This window comes from Rattus norvegicus, chromosome 9 (assembly GCF_021556685.1).
Source record: "Rattus norvegicus strain SHRSP/BbbUtx chromosome 9, alternate assembly SHRSP_T2T, whole genome shotgun sequence".
NCBI lineage: Eukaryota > Metazoa > Chordata > Mammalia > Rodentia > Muridae > Rattus > Rattus norvegicus.
In genome coordinates this window covers 104,845,417-104,867,129 of record NC_141542.1, presented here as the reverse complement: position 1 = coordinate 104,867,129, position 21,713 = coordinate 104,845,417, and the positions used below count along the sequence as shown (strand labels likewise).

Sequence of the window (21,713 nt, the reverse complement as noted above, 5' to 3'; positions counted from 1 at the left end):
CATCTGACAAGCCTAGACCATTCAGAGGCTTAGCTTCTCAATGCTACCCATGTGTCAACCCTATAGACACAGTTCCCAGGTCTGGCCTGTTTTTGGTCCAGCTGGGACTTGGCCTTCAACTACCAAATAGGCAAAAACTTATCAAATCATCCTAAATCGAGAACAGGTTTATCTGGACTAAACCAGGGGTTGATGTCCAGGACTAATTGGCCTGTCCTGAGCTGTCCAATTGAAGACACCCTCTCAGACAGACTCTTGATGAGCCCAGCTCCTCCCCACTACCTCTAGCTGGGTTTGGTCCCCAGGACCAGTGCCTACACTCACTCCTTGCTCCACTTTTCCTGACAACGGGAAGTGTAACCAGGGCAAGGCCTCCATTGCTTGCTGCTTTCAGCAGGCCCCAGAGATGCCAAGCACACTCAGAAACGGCTGGGTCTTGTACTCTGTGAAGGGGGATGATGGTACCAGTTCCTACCTGGTGGTAGGAACCAGGAACAAGGAGACATCTGCCTCCTTCATTTGGGTGCCCTGGGTAACACTGACGCCTACCTGGTTGTCATGAATGATTACACTACCCACTCAGGAACAATTAAGTTAACAGCTAGAGAAAACGTCCCCTATATATTAACTGCCACACTGTCAGAGTGACTGACAGGAACCTATTCGCTGACTGACTTTATGCTAGGTTTTATTTAAAGTCTGGCTGGGCACAGAAAGACACACACACACACACACACACACACACACACACACACACACACACGCACGCACACACACACTAACCAGTTCAAATATCCAAATAAAATTTACCGCAACTTTTGTAGAATTTAATTTGTGCTACAAGACTTGTTGCATAGGAAACTATTCAAAGCCCCTGAGGAAAAATATCCATGGTTTAAGGTGCGACTGGTTTTGTTTCTTCTTTGGGGGAAAAAGGCCAAAAGAGATGCTCTCTGGACAAAATGAAGGTACAGCGTGACAGGCCTTCGTTACTGCGGTGACCAGGGGGTCCTGTGACTTCGTTCTTGCAGCACTAATGCCCACTGTTTACTTCTGAGTCGGGGTCTGCAGGTGCCGCTTCAGAAGCTATAGACATTTCAGCTCAGTGCGGAGGCTGTACACCGGTCATCAGCCCGCGCTTGCAAAGCAGATGGCGGGTCTGGAACTGGCCCTGTAAACAGACAGCTCGAGTTTTTCCCATTACCAGGGTCACTTAACTGCTGGTCTTTCTGGTATGTGTTCTACTCTCTGTTTCCTCCACAAATGCCACGGCTTCTGTGTGAGCCTGGAAGTCAACATCACCTTGATGTTCAATATAATCGTCTGCAAGCTCCCAGCTTTCCAGAGAGCATCACTCAGGGAAAACGTTCCCCCTGCTAACATTTATACAACTACACTATCCCCTTGTACTGTTATCCTAAGGAGATGTGGGCGCACCAGGAAGGAGGAGGTTAAACGTGAGAGATCAGGTATGGAGTTTGGCAATGGCAGATGACACCTCTACATGCCAGCATGTGATGTCACCTGAAAAGTCACCAGGTGACCGTGGTGGACTTGGGAAGAGCCAGGGGCCACCAGGTTCTGGCTGGGTGCTAGGGCGTCCCTCCCACCTATAGCAGAGGTGGGACTGCCCTGAGGGAGGCAGCATTCAATGGCCCAGAGTGGCAGGGACCACCTTGCTCTCGGGGCATTGTTCTTCAGACTGGTTACTGCAAATAACCAAACACACAGGGGTGACAGGGACCCCCAACTCCAGCTGATTTCTTATTTGTTGGAAGAATCTCAATGGTACCGAGCTACCGTGCAGGGACTTTGCAGTTCACCGAAGCACACAGAGCAACATGCTGTGTGGATGGCCGCTGAGGACAGCAAGAAAGGAGGGAAGGTGGGCAGCCTCAGGGCCACCTACTGAAAGCCACCAGGCCCACAAACTTGCCTTCTCACAGGTGACTAGTGGAACATGTCTGCATGAAGCCAGTATCGTTCCCACTTTGAATGTCAAAATGCAAGATATGTCTGGGACTCAGAAAACACCCATGGCCTTAACATATCCATATACACCTGGGACATAATTTACAAAGGCCTTTAAAGAACACATAGACCTCAACAGCATTTGCTTTTACTAAGGTGGATTTTTTTTAAATAACCTTTACAGTCCATTAAAAAATTAGATACCGCCTTTCTCACGTTCTCTCTAAGTCTTCTGTTAAAAAAAGTGATTTTAAATTTAAAGTACATTTCAACATATAGAAAGCAACACAATTGGCAACTGGAAGTAGAAAGCCCCCTGGGACCTGCCCCTGGATAAAGGGGAGGGGAAGAGAGTCAAAGTCCTCAGTCCCTCCTGGGCATGGCTGGTAGATGGGCCTGGACCTGAGCGGCCATCCCTCCCTGCACCACCGGGTGATGGCATGGGCGCCCCCTGTGGACAGATGATGGGTGGAGTCTCAGCCCTGGTAGGCGGAGTCCCAGCACTAGTGGGCGGAGTCTCAGCAGTAGTAGGAGGAGTCCCAGTACTACTGGGTGGAGCCCCAGCCCTGGTGAGCAGTAGGGCAGGGGCCCTGCTCAGATCACAAAGTCATCATGGTCCGCGGGGCTGAAGGCAGCTGCCCTCAGGATGTCCAGTGAGTTCACCAGGATCAGTGTCCCCGTGAGGTGCTTCCAGCGCCTGGTGATGGGGTTCTTCATCTTGTCCAGGCCTATGTGCAGCTCTTGGATGACATCTCGGTAGCTGTCCCCAATCTGGTGGCTCCAGGTGAGTAAAAAGTCATAGGCGGGTTTCCACATGGCCTGGGTGATTCGGGGAGCAGAAACATGGAAAAAGGAAGAGAGAAAAGTCAGGATGGTGAGGTCCCTCAGTCACTCCTGTAACAGCAGCAGGGGGAGCTGCTATGGCCTGCACTGGGGGAAGGGTGGTGTCCTCCTGTGTCTGAGTCACAGGATGGACTTCTCCTGCCTTATAGCACCGCTTTCACCTGAGCCGTGTATCAGAAAGTGCCCATGCAAAGGAAGCACACACTCATGCTCAGGACTTGCTGCTTCCCTGTCTGGTGAGTCTGAATCAGCTTTCCAGGGTCACCTCCACAAACAGGTAGTGTCGGGCATGGGCATGACTTCAGCACACCCACCTTTGTCTAAGTTAGGTAACATAGCAGGGATTCAGCCAATAGAGTGGACCCCCCAGGGCTCTGTTAATATACTCATTGATCTTACAGGAGGTCATTTAAAAGTAAAATTAGTAAGAGAGGGCAGCGCGCACTTCCCAGATGGTGGCAGAGCAGCCCTGATCCCTCTACACCAGGCTCTGAAGACAGGCTTACGGCTCCCGCCGTATTGGGCAAACTCACTTCACCTCAGCCTGCCCTGCCAGAGTGCTATGAAGTAGATATTTTACTGTTGTATCCCATTGGTCCTAGGATAGACTGAGGGGCAAGGAAAGTAACCAAGGGGTTGGAGCCCCACTCACCTCACTGTCTACCACCCCATTCCTGTCTCGGTGAGGAGACTCATAGGCATCCATCTGTTGCTTGGAGACCTTGGCTAGCTTCTCGGCCAGTTCCCTCCAGCGCTGTGCCACTTCGACGGCTGTGGTCAGGAGCACAAAGTCCTGGATGAGTCTGACCACCAGGCCCTGACAGTCCATTTTCAGCAAAGCCTGGGAAGATGAAATGCAGCATGAGGCCAGGGATGGCTTGGCTCTGGGGGACAGTCAACCTGTTGATGATGCTCTTTTGCCTAAGAGTTCTAAGGCCTGTGGAGCGTACAGGCCCCCTGCCCAGCACTGTGCATGTGCAAGAGGAGCCTTACAGGGCTTTTGGGATATAACATGAACAATGGTAAGGTCACAGTGGCAGGCCACCATGGCCAGTGTCCTTATAAGAGCCACCCGCCTATGAACCAGGGCCGGACTGATACTCTTCCCAGAGGCAGTAGGGGAAGGTGAGTGGTATTTCCAGCCATGGGAAGGCTTGACTCAAGCTGGCCAAGTGTGTCTGTTGTGCTGGTGACAGGACACATTGACAGATGCTGATTGGCTAAGTCCAGAGCCCCTTAGACAGAGACCAGAGGGAGACCAGCGGCAGAAGCAGGTCCCAGTTCTTGAGGTTCTCTCCATGATGCTGGGCACATGACACCAGGTGTTGACCCAAACATGATGCCAGGGTAGAAGGGTTATACCTCATGTCAACTACTTATGTATTCCTGAGAGGGGCTAATTATTGCTTGGATTTTGATATCTGGAAAGAAACTGTTTTAAATAGAACTAAGTATGTGTTTATGTTCCAGAAAGAAAACTATGATCATATGAATGTGTCTCGGAGCAGATGTGTGGTATGATGGTGGTCAAGTGTCAGGTGTAAGCTTTGTTTGATGGGCTGTGAGTTTAGGGATAAACAGAGGCAGGAAAGGTCACCTCAGCTCCATGTGCTGCCCTGGGGGGAGGATGCAAATGAACAGATGGCTTGACAGCAAGTCACTCAGTCACATCAAACAAGTCTGGGTGTCTATGCACTTGGGTGCCTGGCTCTGGAGGTGACCTTATATCCTAGGTGACAGAGTGCGTCAAAAATCACCTGCTTCTGATTCAAGTCAACTCTTGGCAGGAGCCAGTAAACCAGCTCTGTCCCCTGGGGCTCTGGGCATGGAATACAAAGGTCCTGAGAAATCCAGGCCACTCTCTGGCCACTGTTGGTCAAGAGAACACAGGGCCAGGTCCAGGGCAGCTAAGGCTCCATTTCTGGGAGTAGCCGTTAACGACTAGGCTAGTGCTTTTGACGTCAGCTATGAGGGTGTCTCACCTATCCTGCACTCTACTCCTCTCGTTCCACTTTTTCTGAGCCCAGCCCTGGCTCTGCCTGTTACTCAGTGTGTTTGAGCGCATTCTCCAAATAGGCGAGCTTTGGAAACACGCAAGTACTAGTAATGGAAAACGCGCCTCAGGATTCCAGCTCTGGAGGTCCCCACCCGTCACATGGTTTACCCAAGTATACAAAGGCATGCCGGAAAATACCAAAGGAAACAAAACACGATACTGACTTCAGGTAGAATTTTGCTAACATGACTGAAGGGACAGATTGAAGCTGTAGCTTGTAGGCCACTGGTTTCTGTCCCAGCATTCAAGGGGCAGAAAGACGCTGCCAGACAGCAGCTCTTCCACTTCGATTTCTGTTGCTGTGAGAATCATCCTGACTTAGAGAAACACGGGAGGAAGGGGTTATCCGACTTATGATTTCAGGTGAGAGTCCATCACTGAGGGGACGTCAAGGCAGGAAACTCAACTTGCTGGCATATCATGCTCACCGTCAAGAGCCGAGGGAAATAAACGCACCCGTCCTGTCTGTCTGCTTCTTGCTTTCTGTTCTATACAGTCTCAGGGTTACATGCCTAGAGAATGGCACGGCCCACAGCGGGGTGGGTCTTCCTACATCAATCATCAATCAAGACAATCCCCCTGCAGTCATGACCACTGCATCTAACAATTCAACAGAAACTCTTTTTACAAACAATCTTAGGTTGTGGTAGGCTGACTTTAAAATTAACCATCACAGCCACTACAGACAGCTGGAAGCTCAAGGGACACGCTGTCACTGTGAGGTACTATTTACAGTAACAGTTGGACACAGGCCATGTTGTTGCTGACCCGTTTTACGAGCTCTTAGGAAAATAGGTAAGCTGGTACTTGGGCTTTTGTTAGTGTGTTTGCTCCTGAGATGCTCCAGTCTAGAAGGAAAAGATTCCTCACAACACAAGGGACATGACTGATGGAGCTGTGTCTTCACCCAGTTAACCACACAGCTAGCAGCTCAGTCTCTGTGGTCTCCTGGTCTGCAGGGTAAGGTGGGCTTTTCCTCCTGATCCATCCTGAGTCTCCCTGCCACTCTTCCAGCCCAGGCTCTTCTATTCTCTTGATAGCCACCCACCTTGGTTTCTTGGGCAACTTGATCCACTGCCCTGCTGGAAACAACTGCCTTCCTAGTTTGTGCCTTACAATCTCACTCCTTCCTTCTCACACACATTCCTGCAATGTGCCCATTGTAGCTTTCTTTCTATAAGTCCCATGCTGTGATCCGGTGGACTGCTGGGGGTTTTGTCTTCAGGATACGGTTTGGGGTTTGGGAGAGGCTTTCACAGTCCTCCCAGGGTTTTAATGGTGTCACTGTGGGTTCTTTCTACTTAAATTTCTTTTCCTCTCATTTCCAACCAACAACCTCTCTCCCCCCAAAAGAACAAAGACCACAGGGGCCATTCAAGGTGGTGTCCTTAAAATGGGAAACAGTGTTTCACACCAAAGGCATGCTGTGTGGGACTAGAGAGACTGCTTAGTAAGTAGACAGCATTTGCTGCTCTGTCATGAAGACCAGAGTTCAGATCCCAACACACGCATCAGGTAGCTCACAAATGCCTGTCACTCCAGTGCCAATGGATCTGATGCCCCCCTCCCCCTCCTTGGTCTCCAAGGGGACCAAAGCATGTGTTCACACAGACACACAGACCCAATACAAGCAAATATATTTTTAAAAGCCTTAAACTAAAAAGCATATTACTGGCTACAACCCATCACAGTCCCTAGAGTTGGTCCCTTGTGCGTTCTGCCTATGACCCTTTTCTCCCCAGGCTACTTCAGACCTATGCTGGCGAGATGACAGTAACTCAGATCTAGAATGTGCACACAAGCCTGCAGTCAAACGGTTTCCTCACTCAGTGTATTCACAGAATATATATATACATGGACATGTGTTCCCACATGGCTTTCAAACACACTCAGAGAACCCTCTTCCCATGGCCCACCCAATACAACAGAAGATGTACCAGGATTCTAAAACCTTCAGAACAGAACATTCTGCAGTTTCTCTCCTTTGGGAAATAACCCCAAATCCCCATACCAAACTTCAGGCAACAGAACCAAGTCCCCCACCCCTGCCAGGGTCTGGGCAATGACTTCAGGGATGGTGCTTCTCAGAACCTTCAAAGTGTCTCCTGTCACTCTCGGCCAGCTGACTCCAAAGTGACACTGGCTATCTATGTACCCAACAGTGCAGTCTGCTCCCTGGGAAGAGCCTGTGACTTAGAACATAACACACAGGCTTCCCAGAGGTTCTCCCGCTTTGATCATCAAAACCACCAGTGCTTCCCATCAAATACGAAAAGGTACCCGAGTGCAGGCTATCGCAGAAAAGCCAACTGTGGAGCTCCCATTGCAAAATCCCACCCATTGTGCCTTAGGCCCTCGATACACACAGGGCAGGAATGACAGGAGAGAAAGGAAGCACCATGAGACCCACAAGAGCGCAGAAGGCTCAGATGCCTCTTAGCTGAAGCCACTGCTCACAGAGCCAGTTGTTCACTCCCCCACCAGCTCTGTCTTTGAGGATTTCCTCTGTGCCCTCCTTCCTCCATGGAGTTCAGGTATAATGGAGGGCAGTAGTGAGAAGCAAATACACAGCAATCTTGACTTGAGAGAGCACCATGAAGGTCTTGGATCACAAGTTTGCTCCATCAGGGGCTGGAAAGGACACTGGGGTGGACATCTGCGAGAATTCATGGTCAGGAGCTCCAGGCAAGAAAGACACCAGCTTCCAGGGCTCCCAGCAAGGGGACAGCTGCTACGTGGAGGACACAGAGAAAAGGCCACAGGCAGAGGCATGGGCAGCCACAGGTCCACAGTGTGGGGGAGGAGCCTGATGGCCATGGAGAGGAGCCTCTAGTCCTTGGTGAGACCTCTCCCTTCTACTCTGCACAGTGGACACCTGAAGCCTGCAACTTCCTACTTATTCTGGTTATGGCTGCCAGAGCAGAGGTGGCGACGATGCTAAGGCAGTTTACAAGAGGGCACTGGCCTAGCTGACCTGCTGGCTGCAGCCAAGTCTATAGAAAAACCTAACGGACCCTCGGTCATGAATCCATGAAAAATCCAGCAGATGGACGATGCTGGGGTTGGCCAGCAGTGGGCTTTTAAGGTTTGGCCAGCTATTAAAATTCAGCTCCTCGGGAGGCAATGCCTGAGATAGCTGGGAAGGAAGGATAGCAGAAAACGGAGGAACCTGTTTTCTTTTTTATTATGAAACTGCCCTTGCCACAGGGCCAAGTTCCAGGCAAGGCCAAGTTGTATCTCCTCCAGTTTGGAAGGCAGAGGGGACTCAGTGTCGGAACCCTCCCGACCCCTTCCACAGACCAAAAAGCCAAAAAACCTTCTCCAAACTTGCCATGTTGTTTAAGAGAGACCATGAAAGTATTCAGGAGATGGGTGCAGAGCTCCCATCTCCCATAGAGGAAGGAACTGGGCCTGTTCCAAGCAAATGTTCTTCAGTGGTGGGAGGGACAATAGATGCGCCTAATTCTTCAGGCAATGAAGGATTCTGTCAAAGGGCTCCCAGGGAACACATGCTAGCTCCAACTAGCCAAGAAGGCCAGGGCAAGGGGGACTCTCCACGACCTTCTGGAAATCCACTTCAGATGGCATTATAGATGAAAGAGACCTGTTCCACCCCTGTGGGAGATCTACATGCAGAGCCCATGGCTGTCCCGTTCACTTCTGGCTTCTTTCCCAATGAAACTGCTGCCATCAAAATCCCCTGGGACCTGTCAAGACCCCTCCTAACCACAATCCACGCTGCCATCTGCTTTCTTGGGGGAGTCAGAGGCCTGTTCGTCCCATGCTGTGTCATGACATGAGTCCTATTCAAAGGCCCTGCTCTACCTTGGAGGGTCATCTGCACTGACTCAGTGAGATGCTTGATGATGTCACACAGAAGGGCAGGTGGGGACAGGACACGGAGTAGAAGGGCCAAAAAGCTGAGGACAGTGGAAGCAGGAAGGATCAGGAGCTCACCAAGTGTTTCTACTGACAACGTTAGAACCACTCAACGGAGGTGAGCGGCCTGTGGGAAAACACCGGGCCGTTCCACTACCTTATGCTCCAAAGCCTAGGTTGCTGCCTGACCCGAGGAGGTCTCCAGTAACATCCCTAGCTGGTCTGAGGTCAGTGTGTCTCAGAACCAGGCATGGAATCTCTCCTTTTTTTTTTTTCTCTTTTCTTTTTTTCAGAGCTGGGGACTGAACCCAGGGCCTTGCGCGCTCTACTACTGAGCTAAATCCCCAACCCCAAATCTCTCCTTTCTAAAGCATTTCTGAGACTCACAATTTGTTTTATACCAGCCAAGAGTCTGGCTCCCATGGACTCAAATGAACCCCAGGCAGTGAGAAGGCACCCCAGTATGTTGGAGGCGCCAGGAAACATAAGGCAAGAACACACATCAAAAGCCAGGCTTTGGGGCAAAGACTTCTACCTCTCCATCACAGCCTACAGGCGAATGTAATGAGACAGAGATACCCTTCAAAGACCCAGGTAGAAACTTCTGGATCACAGCCCTGTGCCCTTTTCCCATGGTGTCCTAGTTTGCTTTCTATTGCTGTGATAATCGTCGTGACCAAAAGGAACCTGGGGGAAGAAAGGATTTATTTGGCTTACACATCCTGATTACCAAAGGAAGCTGGGGCAGGAATTCCAGCAGGAACAGAGTCTGAACCATGGATGGGCTTGTTCCCCATGACTCTCTCAGTCTGCTTTCTTATACAGGTCAGGATGAGCTGACAGGGACAGCACACCACACACCACAGTGGACTGGACCCTCCCATACCATTCATTAACCAAGAAAACGCCCCACAGATTGACCTTAAGCCAATCTGATGGGGGCAACTTCTCAGTGTATGTGCCCAGTTCTTAGGGACTCTGTAGGTCGTGTCAAGTTGTCAAAAAACCAACCAGTGAATTCAGGACCACAGGAAACCACAGAGGCTCGGAGCTGTGGCAGAAGAGGGGAGAGACACTTTCCTTAGGGGTCTTTAAGGATCCTACCCCACGACACTCCCAACAGTGCCCTCGTGACTCAGCCCCGTATAACCCATGCTTGTCTGCCTCAGGAAGCTCACCCGAAGCTCGGACGCCTGCCTAGGACTCACCATCACCAGCTCCTTCTGGAAGGACTTCCGGTCCTTGTTGTCAGGGTTGTTACAATCTTCCTTCAGCTTTTCTAGAACAGACGCCACCCGCTCCGGCTCGCTGTCCAGCTCTGCCCGGCAGAAGAAGGTGAGGGGCAGGTTTCCGTAACCCAGGGCGTCAGCAAAGGCCCGCCAGCTGCTGATGTTCTCCATGAGCAAGGTCCGCACGGAGGCGTAGATGTAGGTGAGGAACTTGCAGGGCCGCAGGATTTGCTCCAGCAACACCGAGGTGCTCAGCTCGGGCCCTGAGAACAGGCTGGGCCGGGCCTTGCCGACAACCAGCACGTTCTTGGTGTGCACCAGGCCCACCTTGCCCTGATAGTAGCCAATGTACCACTCCTTGGTCCACAGTTGTCCCTTGAGCCGGATGCGCTCCTCGCTGAGCAGGGCCACGACGTCGCCCTTCTTGTACTCCAGCAGGTAGTGACTCTTGTTCTGTCGCACCACTGTCTTTAGAAGCTTGCCAAACTTGAGACTAGACACGGGGCGGTCCTGAAACGTCGGATACTTGGTAGTGACAACAAATGGGGACAAGATGATCTTCCCAACTTCATTCTTCTTAAGAAACCTCCTCTGCCCGGATGGCTTAATGGCGCTTTTAGGGGGTGGCTGTGGAGTCTGGACGCAAAACTGTGTGAGGATGGCGTCCTGATCATCCTTGACCTGCACCCGCAGCGTGAAGTCGGACAGCTCGTTGGGGTTCTGGGAGATGACAGAGAAGATCAGACGGCTGACCTTGCCCAGCTTCATCTGGAACCCTCTGACCACCTTGGCTTGCTCGTTGGACTTGACGTCATAGTTGGTCATATTGGAGAACATACACACCCTGAGATCCTGAGGCCTGGACAGGATGAACTGGTGTTTGCCCCACAGCTGTAGGGCCACGGGGGCAGGACTGGGAGCCTGTCGGGTAACCTCAGTGACCAGGAGGGTCTTAGGGGCGCAATCATGTCCAAAAATGGTCACCACCGTCTTGAAGGATGGGTGGATGTGTTTGGGGCCATAGAGACCCACGGTGACCCTCTTGTGGATGAAATCCCACACGGTGGAAGGGTAGAGAATGTTGGAGCCCTGGGCGACGATGGCCAGGTACATGCAGGGTTCCAGGTTGTCCAGCTGCACCTGTATGGTGTCCCCGTAGCTGTAGGCGAGGGGGATGGGTGCATAAGGCCCCTCCTTTGAGTCGCTTCTCAGGCACTGCAGGACCACTGTGCTTTTGCTAAAGATGTCGCCCTTCACCTCGGCGGAGACCTTCATCTCCAAGATGATGAAGGTACTCACCTCTAAGTTGCTCAGTTTCACCTCCACCACGGGGCTTATGCTGGTGGACCTGTCACTGTTGAGGTCCAGCGGAGGGTCCAGCAAGGCCTTCATGGAAATCTGCTGTGTCTCCCCAGGAGCGACGTGGCCCTCTGGCACGTGGATACTGATGCTGGTGTCAGGAAGCTGCACAGAGCCCCCAGAACTATCAAGCTTGCACACGATATTTGTCTCCACTGCTTGGGTCTGGCCCCAACCTGGGCTTTGGCCGAGCAGGTCCAAGTCATGGCAGGAACGGGCCAGCTTCCGGTGATTCAGCCAGGCGGTTCGGAAGTCTTCTCGGCTTTGAAACTGTTCCGGGGCGGGTGACTTCAAGCCTGTGAAGAAGCTGGATGTTGGGGGAGCATCTGATTTGGCTTGCAGGACGGAGAGTTCCGAAAGGCTGTAGGAGCGCTTGCTTCTGAAGAAGGGGTTGTCTCGCTTGACAGGCTGCTCCAAGTGGATTCCATTGGTGGCTGGGAGCTCGTCGAAGATGTTGCCGGTGCTGTTGGTGGTCGCTGAGCTGGATTCAGTGAAGGAAGATGTGCCGGTGTCAAACAGGAGCAAATCCACAGTACTCTTGGGGTTTAGTTCATCCATACTGGGCTGTGCGTTCCCATTCAGAAAAGGGTTTGTTCGGACTCCATTCCAGAAGGGGTTGTTACTATAGGGTCTGCCAGACTGTTTCTGGTCATCTGTCCAGCCCCCTAGGAGATCTAGCTCCTTGGCAACTTCATCGGGGCTGTCAGGGAGATTGTCAATCATGCCACTGTCACTCAGGGTAGAATTCCGGTAGTTCAATGGCTGCACGTAGGAGGAAGGGATGTAGCCCATCTCAGTGGTGTTGTGAGCGTACCACCACTCCCCGCCAGACGTGTCCAAGACGTAGAGGTGGTCGCCCTTGGAGAACTTCAGGGTGGTGAAGTTGTTTGGGCAATAGTCTTTGATCGCAATCACTTCCTTTGCGTTCCCGAAAGGCGTGGGGTTGTCTACTAGCAAGGCACTGGGGGAAGGCACTGCGTAAAACATAAAGAGACAGAGGGTGAGGTCGGGCGCACCAGTATGGGAGATGCTTCCAGACTGGGAGGGTCAGGTGGGTGGGACGGGCTAGAAACAGACGGTGCCATGATGCAGTCACCAACCCGGCCAGGAAAACAACAGAAACCAGCCACGGTGAAGAGCCACTCAACCCCTTCCGAGCCAACCTTCCGGTTGAGGCAGAGGACTGGGAAGAATGTCCCTCAGCCACCTTAGAAAGACAGACTACATGACAGGTGGTGGACATGTCCCCTTGTTCTGAACATCTCATTTTGATGTTTCTGACCAGGACTGTCATTATGATGAAAGAGAGGACAGATGTGAAATGCTGGACAGTACTGAGGCTCTGGGCTAGGAAGTGGCCGGGTGAGGCTCTGGGCTAGGCAGCAGCGTGCTGCATGTACAGACCGGGAACGAGGGTCCTCAGATTCCAGTGAAGATCACCAAGTCCTTGTCTTTTTTGGTATGGAAGACAGAAGAGGAGCAGAGCAAGTCCTCGACAACTAGGTCTAACTCCGTTTCAAAGCGCCACCCATCCCTCACTGACTACGTGACAGTGATTTAGAGTTTGTTTGGAGTCTGTCCCCAACCCGCCTCTCCAGACAGGGTTTCTCTGTGTCTTGGAACTAGCTCTGTAGACCAGGTTAGCACCTTACTCAGGGATCCACCTGCCTCTGCCTCCCGAGTGCTGGGATTAAAGGCATGCACCACCACCGCCTGGCCACATTATTTTTTTAAATGATTATTTAAAGCCTGGGGCCCCTGGCTCTTTGACAATCAGAAGTCTAGCCGTGCATCGTATTACTACCCAATGACTACTTTTACTTAAACACAGCCTAAGAAACCATCACTTTAGAAACAACCCAGGGTAATTCACGGTTCTTCGCCAGCTATGCTTGTGATTACCACAGACAGACAACACCTGGAACAGACAAAGTAAGTCATCTTCTCAGGATGCGTACTTGGAAAAATAATGAACGTGTTCACCTCCCACGTGTGCCAGGCCCAGGGGAGATGCTTATTCAGGGGACAGAGAGAATGCTTTCTGATGGAAACAGACAGGGGAATATCCCCCAAGGCAAGCCCTCTGCCACGGCCTTATTTAGTCTATAGACATATGGTCTCCGTAGCTAACAGAGAGAAACATTCTTTCCTTTTAAAATGATATTAAGTTGTTTGTCTATACACACATGCACATGGTGAGGGTGCGGGAAACCGAGGGTAACTTCCAGGACTAGATTCTCTCCTCCCACTGTGGGATCCAGGAATTATCTCACATAGTCAGGCTTAAGCAACAAGCACTCTTATCCACTAAACCATCTTGTTAGCACAAAGAAAATATTTTCTAAAACCTACTGTGTATCTAGAAACAAGCAAAAGGACAAAATTCTCAGCTAAACCAACTTAACAGCTGCTGGATACAGGATGAAGTCTGAGGCCACTGGGCTTTCATCTGTCGCACTGGCTGCCCAGACACCACTTCTTGCCAGTTCCTTTTTCTTCGAAAGGGGACACAACAAATCAGATTCTGTCTCCTTGGTCAAGCTGGGGAAGCAGTAAGGAATCTCTTTGCTGGTAAGATTGCACCCGGCTTACCTGGGCCCTGGAACCTTCCCTCACTTTTAGAAGGACACAAAGCCCACACCAGTTCCCTGGTGCTGCTGCCTCACCAGACCTTAGTTGAATCGCTCTTTTGGTGCCATGTAACCATTGGAGCCCCATCTTTCTCAGTAGGCTGTGGTGAGGCCTGACGGTGCTCACCCTGAAGTTGGGAGTCATACATAAGCCATTTGAAATCCATTCACTCCCTTCTAATTTCATTTTTTTCTCCTTACTAGGGTAAGGGGGAAATTTCTCCTTTACCCTCAAAGTTCCATGGAATAAACAGGGCAAGTTTAAATCGAAGAGAAGGTAACGTTCACTAGTGTGCAAAAAGAGGAGTCAAGGAATTCTCTCCTTTCTAAAGGGAAAGGGTGGGGTGTACAGGGAGGCAGAAACTTTTAAGGAAAATAGTGCATGACTTTTAGGGAAAACCATGTGCTTGGAAACACTGCCATAGTCTCTTTCAGATGAAATCAGGGGCCAACAAGGTCGATCCAAGTCTGTCCAAGTGTGTGAGTTTAGCAATGGGAACCAGGGAAGGAAGGAAGAATTTTCCTGGGTCTGGACTCCTCGAAGAAGGAATCTCTCCCTGTATCTACACTCCCTGCCCCCGTTCCTTCACTACAATCACCACACTGCAGACTTGATGAGATTTAGGAATCTCACAACAGCGCCTGGAGTCCTTGAGAAGGTAGGAGGCACCCTCCTTGTGCCTCAGGCAAATGTGACCCCAGACACGGGACTCACACAGATGGGCTACTGCACACTTAACTCTTACCTTCCTGTCCTGTTGCCCTTTCCTACAACTCCTCATACATCAAACCTGCCTAGAGACTTTCAAGTTTAGCCTCGAATTTGGGGGTCTTCACTTCTCCCTAAAGGTTCCCATGTCTTGCTAGCATACATGAAGATTGTCTGTATGTGTTACACTTATCAATCACTTTGTTAAAGAGACCATGTCTGAAAGGGCGGAAGTCTTTGTCTCTCAGAAGGTTGTAAGCACCACAGGAGCCTGGCACACAGTAGGTGGGCAGGGAACATCCATGAGCCGACAGTCACATGGTAGGACCAGAATGTTTGAATCATGGTGCTGGTAGACAAGCAAGTCAGAATTCCCCTGACTGGGCCCTTCTGCCACAAGTCACAACAGTGACAAACTACATTAGTTCCCTTTACCTAGTGTGACAAAATACCCAGCCAAGGCAATGACATGGAGGAAGGCTTTGTTTTGGCTCTCGCTTTGAGAGCACCATGGCAGAGAATGCACGGTTAGCCTTGTGAGGCAGCTGGTCTGCAATCCGGAAGCAGGGAGCGATGAATGCTGGTGCTCAGATGGCTTCCCCATTTTCTCCTTTTTTAAAATCTAGCCCAGGGGATGGTGCCCACATTTAGGCTAGGTCGTCAGCCTAATTAACCCGACCTAACTCAGTCTGGGAACTCCCTTACTGGCTAAATCGTCTCGTAGGTGATTTTCAATTCTGTCAAGCTGAACCGTCACACAAATCCTGCCACTGAAAGGAGGAAACAAAGGCCCCCAAAGGACAGAGCAGCTTCCTCTCTGGAGTGTGCTAATGTGAACACTGCAGGTAACAGTCAAGGGCAAGAGAACCCGAGGGAAGTCACACTTAGCTCTTACTTCCTGTCTATGGGAGCCCAGTCTACAAGAAGATGCAAAATCACGTCTTTAAGCTTTAGAACCTCAGGCCAAGGGAACTGATGACTGATAACCCTGGAAGGATGGCCAAGCAGGGAGACGCAGCTGGATGAGAAGGAAAGCCAGGCCCTAGCGAGACCCCATCTCCTAACTTCTGGCTCTGTCATTTCTCCTTGAGGCGTGGGGCAGGGCTCCTCTGGAGTAAGCGTCTTAATTTCTCACATCTGACTAAGATCAGAGACTTGGGAAGGCTAGGTGGCGTCATAGGCCTTCCTCCTGGCTCAGAGCTTTCCCTGACCATCTGGGAGGAATTCTTTCTTGATGAGTTCTTTCTTTGATATGTCAAGAAGGGGCAGAGACAGGGGGGCTGGTCACACTGTGCTTCTGAGGCCTTCATCCTCGGCCCCAAGACACTCTGCAGGACAAGTGGGAAAAGGAAAATGACTTGGGCAGGATTAGAGGCCACCGAAGTGCTTCTCTCCCACATCTGCGGCCCGTTGTGCCCTCTAGTAACAGGATACGCAATTTCTTCCCTGATGCATAGACTAGAAATAAAGGACAAAACAAAACAAACAAACAACTCCATAGGTAAAAATTAAATAATACACAGCTCCCTCCAAAGTTCTTTCCTGTTGTGTTCTCTTCGAGTAATTAATTCTCTTACAGCAATATTTTCGAAATTAAAAAGAGAGAAGAGCCAAGGCACTAAAGCATGCTTGCACAGTCTGATACACATCAATACAAATTATCATCTTAGCTTTACCAGGCTGAAGCATAAGAACGGGTTTGACTTAAAATTCTGAGCACTCTCCCTCTAGGACACAGGAAAATACATTTCATTCAGAGATCTGGCTCTCCTGTCCCTTGGAGAACGACCACGGTGGACTGTGTCCTCAGTTCTCTTCTGGAGGACATGCATGCATCACGTCCATCAAATGCTGACAACACCTGGGAACAAGAGGACCTGGGGACAGAGATTTTCCTCCTCCAAATCCTCATGGAATCCCATCTTAATGGGATGTGAGGAGTACAGCCTAGATCGGTCGTTTTCTAGTGCAAAATACCTCCCTGGGTGTTTGCAACTTTGGGGTTTTCTATGCCCTGGCCTAAGTGCTTATGTAGGTAAAACATGAAGGTGGACAGAAGACTCTGTCTGCAGGTGCTGTGGCAAGAGCTGTGCCTTTTGATGTAGGCACCAGGTAAACAAACGTGATGCAGCCAGGTGGGAGAAGCTGTCATCAAGGCCTACCTAGGGACCTCCTGGGCAGGACTGAGGCTCTTCAGTCCCGAGTGACCTCAGATTCTCAAACGCTCTCCCTGCAGCTCGCCAGCTCTGCACACTTGGTCAAAGCCGTTTGCTTTTGGGTCACTGCTGTTATTTTTCAAATACTCAGCTCTCTCCTCTAGGTTTTGAGCACAAGCCAGGCATGCATGCTCCACTCACCTTTTCTATCTGTCTGCCCCCAAAGCTTAAAGTAAGAACACGCTGCCCATCACCCGACTGCCAAAAACCAAAAGAGAAAAAAAAAAGAAAAAGAAAAAAGAAAAAAACCACAAAAACCCAAATGTTCCATTATTTATAGCAACTCCCACTAACTCTGTTGCTATAACACCTTCCAGCTCGTTCTCCTTCTTTCAAAGAACACTTGCGGGCAGCCCTCCATACTGCTCGCCTAAGCCAGGGCAGGGGAGCAGGGAACTGGTGCAAAAGGCTCGGGGGCCGTGGCTTCAGTCCAGGATCACATAGTTCTGGGTTTGCCAAGGGAGAAGGAACAGAGATAAAGTTCTGAGTGTTCAGTGTGAGAAAGAAGACAAGGAGTGACTTCAGAGTGAGCAGTCGATGATATCTGGTCCCCTTCAAGGAGGAAGTGTGTGTGTGTGTGTGTGTGTGTGTGTGTGTGTGTGTGTATGCACACGTGTGGCATCAGCAATGAACTGCCGTTGCGGTAAGAAGGCTGACCACAGTGACTCAGGGACCCTGATGCTACCAATGCATCCCAAGGCACAAGCCACTGGATGTGGTCCAGCAAGGTCAAAGCAGAGTTTCAGGAATCGAATGACATCCTGGGTGGGATCCATGCGTATAGCTGAAAGGCTCGCCCAACAGCCCAATTCTGTAAGCTCACCAGCCTAATGCACTCTATCATAGGTTCTAGGTTCAGGAGGACACCCTGTCTCAACCACCAAGGTGGGTGGCATCTGAGTGACATCTGGCCTCCAAGTGAACCTGCGTCCACGTGTCTCCTAACCCACGTGTTTCCTGCACACATAAGTTAGTAAGTGCGTGCACGTGTACACACAACCTTCTTCCTTCTCCCGGAGATAGATGGCACCGTTTCAGGAAGGACTAGCAGGAGAGTTAGACTGTAAACCTAAGAGTCAGTGTGCCCCTCGGGCAGGGGTTGGCTGGAGCTTACCTTTGACATCATTAAAGCTTGTCTCTGAGAAGCCCTCGCTCAGGTCGATCAGAGTCCCCTCCGACTTGCACCGAGGGAGGCCACTGGAGTTGGCTGCCCGGATGCGCTGGGCTGCCATGGCGAACCTCTTGGGTGGGTGAGGTACTATGGTCTCATGTCTCCTCCCCTAGTTCCAGCACGGACGGCAGCTGCTGTCTCATACAGTCACGCTACACGGCAGGCTCCACTTGGCAGTGTGCTTCTTCCTGAAGGGAGAGGAGAAATAATTTCCTCTGAACAAGCGAAGCATAGCTTCCAGGGTAATCCTACGGGAGGAGGCTGTCCTCCTCCTTCCAGACCATTCCGGTGAAGACAGGCCCAATTCATTGCTCTGGCCAGGGAGCAGAAGCAGCAAGCTGCCCAGATCCCGTGCCCACTGGGCACACACAGACGCTCTTCCTAGGGCACAATGGGGTCTGTGAAATGTGTCCCAGCACCTGGATGGCCATTCAATGCAGTCAAAGAGGACAGCCACCGACTGTGTGGTACACTGCCACTTCCAGAACTCAGGAAGAAAACAGTCCCTGTCTGTCTAGAGTGGCAGGTCCTATTGGAGGAGTAGCCGTGGGAGGCTTGGCACAAACAACAGAGAGCCAGTGACACCATTTGCTCTTGAAGCCTTGCCATGGTGGCTTGGGAGGGGGGGTGGAGGGGGATGGGACGAGGTGCTGCTCCCTGCCTTTGTGTACCCCCAGTCTCCACTGGACCTCAACAGACATCATAAACCCAGTCTTTGAGGGGTACCAAATAGCTAATTCATGTGACACTAGGCACACTATTTAACTGCCATTCCTAAGCAAGTGATGGGCATAACTGTGAGCACGGTTTGTTCGGAGTGGGATGAGGTAGACCAGGCTTTAAGTGTTGGTAGCGGGATGTTACTTGGCTTGGAGCAGACCCTAAACCAGGATTGACAGACAAGAAAGAGCAACAAGAGCTGATTTCAGTGTGTGAAATTTGCAGGTTCTCTGTCAGAAACCAACGCATACTGTCTCAGCCGGTCACTATCATCCACAAACAGTGGAGCTCTCAACCCTCCATCTAGAACAGGGCTGGAAATGGGGCCTCTGACACGGGTGGCATCCTCACAGAGCTCTCTCTCTCTCTCTCTCTTTCTTTCTCTCTCTCTCTCTCTCTCTCTCTCTCACACACACACACACACACACACACACACACACACACACACACACACAGTGAGCTTACAGCCCCAGGCACTACATCCCCCCACAACCCCACCCCACTCAGAAGACCCATGCAGAGAAGGAACAGGCTCGGCACCCACCTCCTGTTGACAACAGTGCACAACCTGACTCCTAGCCATCCCAGTGTTTGCGCTCCTCGCCTGGCGTTAAAACCTCATTAACTATGCTTGCAATCTTTTAAAGGGATGTGCACGATGGAAATGCTATAGAACTCGAAGCAAGGTCTCAATGAACACCAATTACGACGACGGAGCGTCAGAGGCCAGCCTCGGCTCCAGTGACCAGTGGGCAGAGATCCAAGAAAGGCTTCCAGCTTCTCGCCCACCTTAAGACTCCAGTAGATCACTGCTCGCAAGCTCTCTATGCCAAAGACTCGCTGTCATTTACGGACACTGGGAAAATCAGGACGGAGGAAACAGGCCGGAGAAACGTCACTTTGGGAAATGGGTGAGAGTCTGTACATTATCTGAGCTTGTTGGTGTTCCAGCTGTGCAATGCCAAGTGTCCCGAGACTCTAAAGGCTGGTGTCTGAGGAGAGGCAGCAGACTGTGCAGTCAATATAGAAGGGAAGGTGAGGTTAGGAGGTCTGCTGGGTGTGATAGCTCATGACATGCTTGTCCTGATGATGATGGTGGAGCTCAGAGCTGCTCTGGGACCCTGTGTGAAAGGGATATGTTTTGGCACTTCATCTGCTCTAGGGACACAGGTATTTACTACCTGTGCCTGCCTGTGTCTAACAAGTCCTTCCATCAGAAATGAATTGGTCATCTCTGCCATCCCTCCCCTCTTATTCCCTTAAGGAGGTGTGTGTGTGTGTGTGTGTGTGTGTGTGTGTGTGTGTGTGTGTGTGTGTGTGTGTTTTATAGGCTGTCCCAGTCCAGGCCACAAGACTGATTTTGTAGAGGGTTAAAGAACAGAGTCCAGATGGCACAAAAGAGGGGCATTAAAGCTTCAAGGCAACCTCCTGCCTTTAGAACCCCGGGCAGAATCTTGCCTTGGCTCCCATGCAAACAGCCAGGGATGTGCTGGGCCGTAGGAGAGGATTCAGAGCAGCCCTGTTTAAGGGCCCCTGAGCCTGGTCTGGCCCTGGAGTTTAAGGGCTGGGTCCTGGAGTGCTTAGCCAAGTGAGTGGGGACCAGGGCTGGATGGGCCAGCTCATCTTTCCCTGAGGACTTTTAAAAGCCACTGAAGGTGTGGTGGCTTGAATGAGAAATGTCTCTCATAGGCCCCAGTATTTGGTCGCCAGTTGGTGGCCCTATTTGGGGAGTTTTCAGTGGTGCAACTTTGCTGGAGGAAGTGTGTCTGTCATCAAGGGTGTTTTTTTTTGAGATTAAAAGGTCCTGCTGTACCCAGTCCACCCTCTGCCTTTGTGTTTGTGGTTCAGTGTGTTAGCCCTCTGCTTCCTGTACCTTCTACTACACTTGCTGTCATGCCTGCCTGCCTGCCACGATGAACTCTTATCCCTCTGGAACCATATGTCAAAATAAATCCTCTCTTCCATAAGTTACTTTAGGTCATGGTGCTTTATCATAACCACAGGCAAGAAACTAACACTCCTGGCTGGGAACTGTCTTGCGATGTAGTTGAGAAAAACGCCTTGGGACCATTCCGGTCTAGGAAGGTGGAACGCTGTAGGCCAGGTGCAGGGGTAGAACACAACACCGAAGGCTCAGTTGGATAGCCTCGCCTCTCTCAAAGTCTAGAACAGAAGGCCATGGCACACAGAGGTACTGGGAGATTCCTGAGTGGGCAGCTTTATCAGGGCAGACGGGGTGGACACCGTATGTCGAGTCTGCAAGGCTGAGGCTCTGCAGTTTCTCCACAATCACCGTGAAGGACTCAGAGGTCAGTGGAAAACACAAGTGATCGATACAGAAAAATAGCCCAGGGCTCTCTCATGACCGTCCAAGCACTTGGGAGCCAGAAGCAGGCAGATCTCTGAGTTTGAGGCCAGCTTTGTCTACAGAGCAAGTTCCAGGACAGTCTGAGCTAAACAGAGGAACCCTGCCTTGAATAACTGGAAGAGAGAGAGAGAGAGAGAGAGAGAGAGAGAGAGAGAGAGAGAGAGAGAGAGAGAGAGAGAGAGAGAGAGAGAACACGCAGGCCAGGTGTAGCAGATCACACCTTTAATCCCAGTACCCGGGAGGCAGGCAGATCTCTGAATTAGAGAGGCCTCAGGAGTGGACATAGAGTTGTAAAAAGATGAATCATAGTTGTCTCTTATGGGAGGGACATAGCTAGTGCCCTGAGCCAGAGGATGGACAAAAGGGGTGTCAGCAGAGACCAGTAGGATATATATAAAAAAAAAATCCTGACACCTTCAGAGGAGACATTCGAGGGACAAACAGGTTTCCACCTATGGATCTGCCACCGGATGGAGAAGCCAAGCTCCTAAGTGTGACCACCAGTACCCTGACATGCCTTGTGTGTAAACTGGTGCCAATGTGCTCACTCAGGCACAGCTGG

The 21,713-nt window shown here is 51.0% G+C and overlaps 1 protein-coding gene across 4 annotated transcripts in view; it reads right to left on the bottom strand.

Moving 5' to 3' along the window:
• Positions 1–805: 805 nt before the first annotated feature.
• Positions 806–21,713, bottom strand: part of Sh3bp4 (SH3-domain binding protein 4) — a 79,028-nt gene continuing 58,120 nt past the window's right edge. For 3 of the 4 annotated variants that reach the window (XM_087567539.1, XM_087567541.1, XM_087567542.1), the window contains 4 exons: positions 18,007–18,251; positions 9,958–12,311; positions 3,467–3,655; positions 2,098–2,790 (listed from right to left, as the gene is read on the bottom strand). In XM_087567539.1, coding sequence (XP_087423665.1) covers positions 2,566–2,790; positions 3,467–3,655; positions 9,958–12,311; positions 18,007–18,124 — 2,886 coding nt within the window. In that variant the 5' untranslated portion in view covers positions 18,125–18,251 and the 3' untranslated portion in view covers positions 2,098–2,565. Of the gene's footprint in view, positions 2,791–3,466; positions 3,656–9,957; positions 12,312–18,006; positions 18,252–21,713 lie in introns of all 4 variants that reach the window. The other variant, NM_022693.4, reaches the window with a different exon arrangement.